The sequence below is a fragment of the Arachis ipaensis genome, chromosome B8 (assembly GCF_059453495.1).
Source record: "Arachis ipaensis isolate K30076 ecotype BB chromosome B8, ASM5945349v1, whole genome shotgun sequence".
NCBI classification, from domain to species: domain Eukaryota; kingdom Viridiplantae; phylum Streptophyta; class Magnoliopsida; order Fabales; family Fabaceae; genus Arachis; species Arachis ipaensis.
Window position 1 is genome coordinate 46,290,360 of NC_142443.1, and position 10,585 is coordinate 46,300,944.

General features: G+C 38.6%; 1 protein-coding gene, 1 non-coding gene and 1 pseudogene across 2 annotated transcripts; 1 reads left to right on the forward strand and 2 right to left on the reverse strand.

The window, feature by feature from the left end:
* Nucleotides 1–874: 874 nt before the first annotated feature.
* Nucleotides 875–7,594, reverse strand: LOC148547929 (uncharacterized; annotated as a pseudogene).
* LOC148547930 (small nucleolar RNA R71) lies at nt 2,523–2,626 on the forward strand. Its single transcript, XR_015897120.1, has one exon. It is a non-coding gene; the product is annotated as a small nucleolar RNA R71 (small nucleolar RNA).
* A 67-nt stretch (nt 7,595–7,661) lies between the features above and the next one.
* Nucleotides 7,662–9,531, reverse strand: LOC148547931 (uncharacterized). The gene is made up of 2 exons (XM_088495564.1): nt 8,724–9,531; nt 7,662–8,176 (listed from the first exon to the last, which is right to left on the reverse strand). Exons 1-2 carry the CDS (start codon nt 9,529–9,531, stop codon nt 7,662–7,664), a joined length of 1,323 nt encoding a protein of 440 aa, XP_088351690.1.
* Nucleotides 9,532–10,585: the final 1,054 nt, after the last annotated feature.

Consider the following 10,585-nt stretch of genomic DNA (forward strand, 5'->3'; position numbering starts at 1 on the left):
TAGACATTTGAGATGAATCTCTCCATCTCCTATTACTCGGAGGTGGAAGCTTTTGTCTTCCCTTTTCTCTTCTTTTTCTCTCTTTTTTTTTTGAGATTTCTCTGGCCTTAGGTGCCATCAATGGTTATGGAAAAGCAAAAAAAGCTATGCTTTTACCACACCAAACTTAGAATGTTGCTCGTCCTCGAGCAAAAGAAGAAAGAATAGAAGAAGGAGAAGAAGATATGGAGGAGAGGGAGAGATGTTTGTGTTTTGGCCATGTAGGGTGGGTTTGGGTGGGAAGGATGGATGGAGGTGAGTGGTGAAGGGGTAATAGGGAAGAGTGTTTATTGGAAGGAGATGATGAATGTTAAGAAGAGGGGAGAATATGAGTGGAGGTAAGTGGGGATCCTGTGGGGTCCACAGATCCTGAGGTGTCAAGGATTTACATCCCTACACCAATTAGGCATGTAAAATGCCTTTGCATACAATTCTGGCGTTTAAACGACGAAGTGATGCTTATTCTGGGCGTTCAACGCCCATCTGCAGCATGTTTCTGGCATTTGAACGCCTGGATGTTGCTTGTTTCTGGCGTTCAACGCCAGATCCATGCTCTGTTCTGGCGTTGAACGCCAGCCAGATGCTCCTTATTGGCGTTTAAACACCAGTAAGTCCTTCCTCCAGGGTGTGATTTTTCTTCTGCTGTTTTTGATTCTGTTTTTAATTTTAGTATTTTTTTCGTGACTCCACATGATCATGAACCTAATAAAACATAAAAGAACAATAAAATAAAAATAAAATTAGATAAGTAAAAATTGGGTTGCCTCCTAACAAGCGCTTCTTTGATGTCAATAGCTTGACAGTGGGCTTTCATGGAGCCACACAGGTGCTCAGGTCAATTTTGTATATCCCTAACACCAAACTTAGAGTTTGGCTGAGGCCTCCCAACACCAAACTTAGAGTTTGATTATGGGGGCTTTATTTGACACTGTACTGAGAGAAGCTTTTCATGCTTCCTCTCCATTGTTACAGAAGGATAACCTTGGGCCTTAAACACAAGGTAGTCCCCATTCAATTGACGGACTGATTCTCCTCTGGTAACATCTATCACAGCTCCTGGTGTGGCTAGGAAAGGTCTTCCAAGGATGATGCATTCATCCTCCTTCTTCCCAGTGTCTAAGATTATGAAATCAGTAGGGATGTAAAGGCCTTTAACCTTCACTAACACGTCCTCTACCATTCCATAAGCTTGTCTTACTGAATTATCTGCCAATTACAATGAGAATGTGGCAGCTTGTACCTCAAAGATCCCCAGCTTCTCCATTACAGAGAGTGGCATAAGATTTATCCCTGACCCCAGGTCACACAGAGCCTTCTCAAAGGTCATGGGGCCTATGGTATAGGGTATTAAGAATTTACCCGGATCTTGTTTCTTTTGAGGTAAAGTTTGATGAACCCTTGTATTTAGTTCACTAATGAGCAAGAGAGGTTCATCTTCCCAAGTCTCATTACCAAACAATTTGGCATTCAGCTTCATGATGGCTCCTAGATATTGGGCAACTTGCTCTTCAGTTACATCTTCATCCTCTTCAGAGGAAGAATATTCTTCAGAGCTCATGAATGGCAGAAGGAGATCTAATGGAATCTCTATGGTCTCTATGTGAGCCTCAGATTCCTTTGGGTCCTCAATTGGGAACTCCTTCTTGCTTGAGGGACGTCCCATGAGGTCATCCTCATTGGGATTCACGTCCTCTCTTTCCTCTCTAGGTTTGGCCATGTTGATTATATCAATGGCCTTGCACTCTCTTTTTGGATTCTCTTCAGTATTACTTGGGAGAGTACTAGGAGGGGTTTCAGTGATTTTCTTACTCAGCTGGCCCACTTGTGCTTCCAAATTTCTTATGGAGGACCTTGTTTCACTCATGAAACTTAAAGTGGCCTTAGACAGATTAGAGACTAAGTTTGCTAAATTAGAGGTATTTTGCTCATAATTCTCTGTCTGTTGCTGAGAAGATGATGGAAAAGGCTTGCTATTGCTGAGCCTATTTCTTTAACCATTGTTAAAGCCTTGTTGAGGCTTTTGTTGATCCTTCCATGAGAAATTTGGATGATTTCTCCATGATGAATTATAGGTGTTTCCATAAGGTTCACCCATGTAATTTACCTTTGCTATTGCAGGGTTATCAGGATCATAAGCTTCTTCTTCAGAAGATGCCTCTTTAGTACTGTTGGATGCATTTTGCCATCCATTCAGACTTTGGGAAATCATGTTGACTTGCTGAGTCAACACTTTGTTCTGAGCCAATATGGCATTCAGAGCATCAATTTCAAGAAATCCCTTCTTCTGAGGCGTCCCATTATTCACGGCATTCCTCTCAGAAGTATACATGAATTGATTATTTACAACCATGTCAATAAGTTCTTGAGCTTCTGTAGACGTTTTCTTTAGGTGAATGGATCCACCTGCAGAATGGTCCAGTGACATCTTGGAGAACTCAGACAGACCATAATAGAATATATCCAGAATGGTCCATTCTGATAGTATGTCAGGAGGACACCTTTGGGTCATCTGCTTGTATCTTTCCCAAGCTTCATAGAGGGATTCACCATCTTTTTGCTTGAATGTCTAAACATCCATTCTAAGCTTGCTCAGCTTTTGAGGAGGAAAGAACTTAGCCAAGAAGGCCGTGACCACCTTATCCCAGGAGTCCAGGCTATCCTTAGGTTGTGAGTCCAACCATGTTCTAGCTCTGTCTCTTATAGCAAAAGGGAAAAGCATGAGCCTGTAGACTTCAGGATCTACTCCATTAGTCTTAACAGTCTCACAGGTCTGCAAGAACTCAGTTAAAAACTGATAGGGATCTTCTGATGGAAGTCCATGGAATTTGCAGTTCTGTTGCATTAGAGCAATTAATTGAGGTTTCAGCTCAAAATTGTTTGCTCCAATGGTAGGGATTGAGATGCTTCTTCCATCAAACTTGGAAGTAGGTGTAGTATAATCACCAAGCATCCTCCTTGCATTATTGTTGTTAGGTTCGGCTGCCATCTCCTTTTCTTGTTCGAAATTTTCAATAAGGTTGTCTCTGGGTTGTTGTAATTTAGCTTCTCTTAGTTTCCTCTTCAGAGTCCTTTCAGGTTCTGGATCAGCTTCAACAAGAATGCCTTTTTCCTTGCTCCTGCTCATAAGAAAGAGAAGAGAACAAGAAAAGAAGAGGAACCCTCTATGTCACAGTAAAGAGGTTCCTTATTGTTAGTAGAAGAAGAAAGGGAATAAGGGTGAAGAAGAGTGGATAATCCAAACACAAGGGTGAGGATAGGAGCAGTGATTTGAGATGAGGAGATGTGTTAGTGAATGAATAAATAAATAAATAGAATAGGATGAGAGAGAGAAGTTTTCGAAAATTTAGTAAAATAAAATTAAAATTTAAAGTTAAAATTCGAAAATAAAAATTAAAAAAAATTTAAAACAATTAGTTAATTAAAATTGAATTTTGAAAAAGAGGGAAGGGATTTTCGAAAATTAAAGAGAGAGAGAGAGAGAGAGTTAGTTAGGTGGTTTTGAAAAAGATAAGAAACAAATAAAAAGTTAGTTAGTTGATTGAAAAAGATTTGAAAATCAATTTTGAAAAGATAAGAAGATAAGAAGTTAGAAAAGATATTTTTGAAATCAAATTTTTGAAAAAGATAAAATTTTGAAAAAGATATGATATAAAAGATATGATAAAAAGATATAATTAAAAAGATATAATTTTTAAAATTAAAATTGATTACTTGACTAACAAGAAACTAAAAGATAAGATTCTAGAATTTAAAGATTGAACCTTTCTTAACAAGAAAGTAACAACTTCAAATTTTTAAATCAATCATATTACTTGTTAGCATAACTTTCGAAAATAAAGATAAAATTAAGAAAAAGATTTTGAAAAATATTTTTAAATTTTCGAAAATCATAAAAAAATGAAAAAGATTTGATTTTTTAAAAGGTTTTGAAAAAGATAAGATTTTTAAAATTGAAATTTTGACTTGACTAACAAGAAACAACTTATTTTTAAAATTTTTGACTAAGTCAACCCAAAATTTTGAAATTTTGAGAGAAAAACAAGGAAAATATATATTTTTGATTTTTTTGAATTTTTAATGATGAGAGAGAAAAACATAAAAATGACTCACAACATGAAAATTATGAATCAAAACAAGAAAAATATGCAAGAACACTATGAATGTCAAGATGAACACTAAGAACACTTTGAAGATCATGATGAACGTCAAGAACATATTTTTGAAAAATTTTTGATGCAAAAAAAAAAAAAACATGCAAGACACCAAACTTAGAAATTTGCAAATTTCAGACACTAACAAATTGAAAATGCATATGAAAACAAGAAAAGACACAAAACAAGAAAATATGAAGATCAAACAAGAAGATTGTCCAAGAACAACTTGAAGATCATCAAGAACACATGCATGAATTTTCGAAAAATGCAAGAAATTTTTTAGAAAAATGCAGTTGACACCTAACTTAAAAATTGACTCAAGACTCAAACAAACAACATAAAATATTTTTGATTTTTATGATTTTATTATTTTTTTGGATTTTTGTATATTTTTTTTTCGAAAACATATAGGAAAATTTTTTTTAAAGATTTTTAAAGAATTTTTGAAAATAAAATAAAAAGAAAATTACCTAATCTGAGCAACAAGATGAACCGTCAGTTGTCCAAACTCGAACAATCCCCGGCAACGGCGCCAAAAACTTGGTATGCGAAATTGTGATGCATACTTAAATTGTTGTTCGAAATTGTTTCCCCGGAAATAGCTCCAAAAACTTGGTTCTTTAACCTTAATTCATAATTTGTCACAACTTCGTGTAGCTGACCAGCAAGTGCACTGGGTCGTCCAAGTAATACCTTACGTGAGTAAGGGTCGATCCCACGGAGATTGTTGGTATGAAGCAAGCTATGGTCATCTTGTAAATCTCAGTTAGGCGGATGATAAATGGTTATGGAGTTTTCGAATAATAATAATAAATAAACAGAAAATAAAGATAGAAATACTTATGTAAATCATTAGTGAGAATTTCAGATAAGTGTATGGAGATGCTTTGTCCCTGTTGGATCTCTGCTTTCCTACTGCCTTCCTTCAATCCTTCTTACTCCTTTCCATGGCAAGCTGTATGTTGGGCATCACTGTTGTCAATGGCTACATCCCGTCCTCTCAGTGAAAATGGTCCAAAATGCTCTGTCACAGCACGGCTAATCATCTGTCGGTTCTCGATCATACCGAAATAGGATCTTTTATCCTTTTGCGTTTGTCATCACGCCCAGTACTCACGAGTTTGAAGCTCGTCACAGTCATTCAATCCTCGAATCCTACTCGAAATACCACAGACAAGGTTTAGACTTTCCGGATTCTCATGAATGCCGCCATCAATTCTAGCTTATACCACGAAGACTCTGATCTCACGGAATGGAAGGCTTGGTTGTCAAGCGAGGCAACCATGCGTCGTGGGTCAAGAATCCAAGAGATATGCGCCCGGTCTAAGGTAGAACGGAAGTGGTTGTCAGTCACGCGTTCATAGGTGAGAATGATAATGAGTGTCACGGATCATCACATTCATCATGTTGAAGTGCAACGAATATCTTAGAATGGGAATAAGTTGAATTGAATAGAAAACAATAGTAGTTGCATTAATACTCGAGTAACAGCAGAGCTCCACACCTTAATCTATGGAGTGTAGAAACTCTACCGTTGAAAATACATAAGAACAAGGTTCAGGCATGGCCGAGAGGCCAGCCCCCCTAAACATGATCAATAGTCTCCTAAGATGAATAATTGAATAAAACTTGACCAAAGATGATCCGAAGATAAAAATACAATAGTAAAAAGTTCTATTTATACTAAACTAGTTACTAGGGTTACTGAAGTAATTGATGCAGAAATCCACTTCCGGGGCCCACTTTGGTGTGTGCTTGGGCTGAGCTTTAGCTTTTCACGTGCAAAGGCTCCCTTTGGAGTTGAACGCCAAGTTGTAACATGTTTTTGGCGTTCAACTCTGGTTCGTGACGTGTTTCTGGCGTTTAACTCCAGAATGCAGCGTAGAACTGGCGTTGAGCGCCAGTTTGCGTCGTCAAATCTCGAACAAAGTATGGACTATTATATATTGCTGAAAAGCCCTGGATGTCTACTTTCCAACACCGCTAAGAGCGCGCCATTTGGAGTTCTGTAGCTCCAGAAAATTCATTTCGAGTGCAGGGAGGTCAGAATCCAACAGCATCAGCAATCCTTTTGTCAGCCTTTTATCAGAGTTTTGCTCAGGTCCCTCGATTTCAGCCAGAATTTACCTGAAATCAAAGAAAAACACACAAACTCATAGTGAAGTTGATAAATGTGAATTTAGCATAAAAACTAATAAAAACATCCCTAAAAGTAACTAGATCCTACTAAAAACATACTAAAAACAATGCCAAAAAGTGTATAAATTATCCGCTCATCATCTTCCTCTACTTAATTGAGATTGTAGTTCACCCTGTGCTCCTCCATTGATTCCCCCAGATAATGCTTGAGTCTTTGACCATTAACAATGAATGTTCTGCATGTTTTTTTATCCATGATCTCAACATGACCATAGGATGACACCTTTATGATAGTGAATGGCCCTGACCATCTTGATTTTAGCTTTTCTGGGAAGAACTTGAGTTTACAGTTGTACAAGAGGACTCTTTGTCCTTCAGCAAAGTTTCTCGGTGCTAGCCTTTGATAATGCCATTTCTTTGTGATTTTCTTGTAGATTTTTGCACTTTCATAGGCTTGATTCCTGAATTCTTCCAGCTCATTCAACTGTAGCATCCTTCTTTTTACAACAGCATCATTTTCAAAGTTTAGCACTTGAAGGGCCCAGAATGCTCTATGCTCCAGTTCTACAGGCAAGTGACAAGCTTTTCCATACACCAATTGATATGGAGACATACCAATAGGTATCTTGAAAGCTGTCCTATAGGCCCATGGAGCATCATCTAACTTCTTTGACCAGTCTTTTCTTGATTCCCCAACAGTCTTCTCAAGAATCCTCTTGAGCTCTCTATTTGAAGCTTCTGCTTGTCCATTAGTTTGTGGGTGGTAAGGTGTAGCCACCTTATGCTTGACACCATATCTGAGGAGGAGGTTTTCCAGTGGTTTGTTGCAACAGTGACCTCCTCAATCACTTATAAAAGCTCTTGGCACTCCAAATCTACTGAATATATTTTTTCTCAAGAAGTTAATCACCACTTTGTTGTTGTTGATGTTGCAATGGTTTCTACCCATTTGGACACATAGTCCACTGCCACTAGTATATAGTTATTTGAGTATGAGGGTGGGAAAGGTCCTATGAAGTCAATTCCCCACACATCAAACAACTTTAACTCCATAATGTACTTTTGTGGCATTTTATTCTTTTTGGGTAAGTTTCCAACTCTTTGGCACTCATTGCAGTTCTTCACCAATTCTCTTGCATCTTTGAATATGGTAGGGCAGTAGAATCCACATTGTAGTACCTTTGCAACAGTCCTTTCTCCCCCAAAGTATCCTCCATAAGCAGATCCATGACAGTGCCACAGGACTTTCTAGCCTTCTTCATGTGATATGCACCTTCTTAGCATGCCATCAGAGCATCTCTTAAAGAGGTACGGCTCATCCCAGATAAATTACTTGGCATCATTGATGAGCTTCCTTCTCAAGTGCTTGTTGGTCTTAGGGGGTAGTTCTCCAATGGCCTTAAAGTTGACCATGTCTGCAAACCATAGTGCTTCTTTGATCATCATCAATTGCTCATCTGGGAAGTATTCATTGACACAGGGATTGTAAGCTTCATTCTCCTCATATGAGATTCTTAAGAGATGGTCTGCTACCTTGTTCTCTACTCCACTTCTGTCTTTGATCTCTATGTTAAACTCTTGGAGCAGTAAGATCCACCTTAGTAGCCTTGGCTTGGAGTCTTTCTTATTCAGCAAGTATTTCAATGCTGCATGGTTAGTAAACACAGTTACTTTAGAGCCAATTAGATAGGATCTGAATTTATCAAAAGCAAATACAATAGCAAGTAACTCTTTTTCAGTGGTTGTGTAATTCTTCTGTGCTTCATTGAGGACTTTACTAGCATAATATATCACATGAACCATTTTGTCTTTTTTTTGCCCTAACATAGCACCTATTGCAAAATCTGATGCATCACACATCAATTCAAAAGGTAAATCTCAATTGGGTGGTGCTATGATAGGTGCAGAGGACAGCTTACTCTTAAGGTCTTCAAAGGCCTTCATGCATTCATCATCAAAAATAAAAGATACATTACAGACAAGAAGGTTGCTTAAAGGTTTGGCAATTTTTGAAGAGTCTTTTATGAACCTTCTATAGAAGCCTGAATGTCCTAGGAAGCTCCTAACTGCTTTCACATTGCAAGGTGGGGGTAACTTTTCAATTACTTCCACCTTAGCTCTATCCACCTCTATGCCTTTGTTAGAGATTTTGTGGCCAAGGATTATCCCTTCAGTCACCATAAAATAGCATTTTTCCCATTAAAACCAGGTTAGTCTCTTGGTATCTCTTAAACACTAAGGCAAGATGGTGTAAGCAGTTAGGGAATGAATCACCAAATACAGAAAAATCATCCATGAAGACTTCTATGAACTTCTCAATCATGTCAGAAAAAATGGACAACATGCATCTTTGGAACGTGGCTGGTGCATTGCACAATCCAAAGGGCATGCGTCTATAAGCAAACACCTCATATGAGCAAGTAAAAGAAGTTTTCTCCTGGTCCTTAGGATCTACTACAGTATGGTTGTAGCCAGAATATCCATCCAGGAAGCAATAATACTCATGCCCCGAAAGTCTCTCTAGCATCTGATCGATGAAAGGGAGTGGGAAGTGGTCCTCTCTTGTAGCCTCATTGAGCTTTCTATAGTCAATGGACATGCGACATCCTGTAACTGTCCTGGTAGGAATCAACTCATTCTTTTCATTTGGCACCACTGTAATGCCTCTCTTCTTAGGCACCACCTGAACAGGGCTTACCCATGAACTATAAGAAATGGGGCAGATCACTCCTGCTTGCCATAGCTTCAGTACTTCCTTCTGCATAATTTCTTGCATTGAGGGATTCAGTCTCCTTTGTGGCTGGATTGTAGGCTTGGCATCCTCCTCAAGGAGGATCTTGTGCATACACATTGAGGGGCTTATCCCTTTCAAGTCAGCTAAGGTCCACCAAATTGCATCCTTATGTTTTTTCAGCACCTCAAGTAGTTCTTTCTTCTGATCCTCACTCAAGGTTGAGGTAATGATTACTGGATAAGTATCATTGCTCCCCAGGTAGGCATACTTCAGGCTGGGAGGTAGTGTCTTTAATTCCAGCTTGGGTGCTTCATTCTTCTCTTCCTTTGTATCCAACATGATTGGAATGTCTGTGTTTTCTTGTAGAGTTGCACTGCATGCTTGTTGACTCTCTTCCATCACTTCTTCAAGTGTGTCTTCTTCTAAGGTTCCTTGCACCAATGACTCAATTGCGTCCACTATCATGCACTCTCTAAGAGTTTTTTTTTGGATAACTCATGGCCTTGAACTTATTAAATACCATCCTTTCCTCATGAAGTCTGAGGACTAATTCCCCTTTTTGTACATCAATAATAGCTCCTGCTATTGCTAGGAATGGTCTTCCTAGTATGATGGATGTACTAGCTTCTTCTTCCATGTCAAAAACCACAAAATCTGCTGGGAAGATGAATTCTCCCACCTTGACTAATAAGTCCTCCACCACTCTAGGAAAATTTGAATGTTCTATCAGCCAGTTGGAGTGCCATTCTTGTTAGCTTGGCTTCCTCAATCATCATTCTCTTCATCATAGATAAAGACCTTAGGTTGATGCTTGCTCCCAGGTTACAAAGTGCCTTGTTGATGTTGATGTCACCTATGACACATGGGATTTGGAAACTTCCAGGGTCCTTTAGCTTTTGAGGGAGCTTCCTTTGTATGATAGCACTGCACTCTTCTGTTAGCACTACAGTTTCCTTTTCTCTCTAATCCCTTTTCTTGGTCATGAGCTTTTTTAGGAACTTGGCATAGAGTGACATCTGTTCAAATGCTTCTGCAAATGATATATTGATTTGGAGCCTTTTGAAGATTTCCAAAACCTGGAGAATTGGCTGTCCTTCCCATCTTTTCTTAGCCTTTATTGGTAGAGAGCTTTTGGTACATATGGCTTCAAAGTCTCCTTTGGTGGGGTAGGTGTATGTATCTCTTTTTCCTCTTTAATTTCTGGGTTCTTGTTAGCCTCTTCTTCTTGTAATTTGTGGCTTGAAGATGCCTCCTTCACCACCTTTCCACTTCTTAACGTGATGGCTTTACATTCCCCCCTTGGATTGGTCATCGTATCATTGGAAAATGCATTTGTAGACATGGGTAATTGCTTGGATAGATATCCAAGTTGTTCTTCCAATTTTGTGATTGATGCTCCTTGGTTGTTTAAATTGGATCTGACTTCTTCTTGGTAAGCCTCCAACTTCCTGTCGGTTTGTGCTTTTGTTACTGCTGTGTCTTCTGCCATCTTTCCAAGTATGGCCTCTAACCTTGCAAA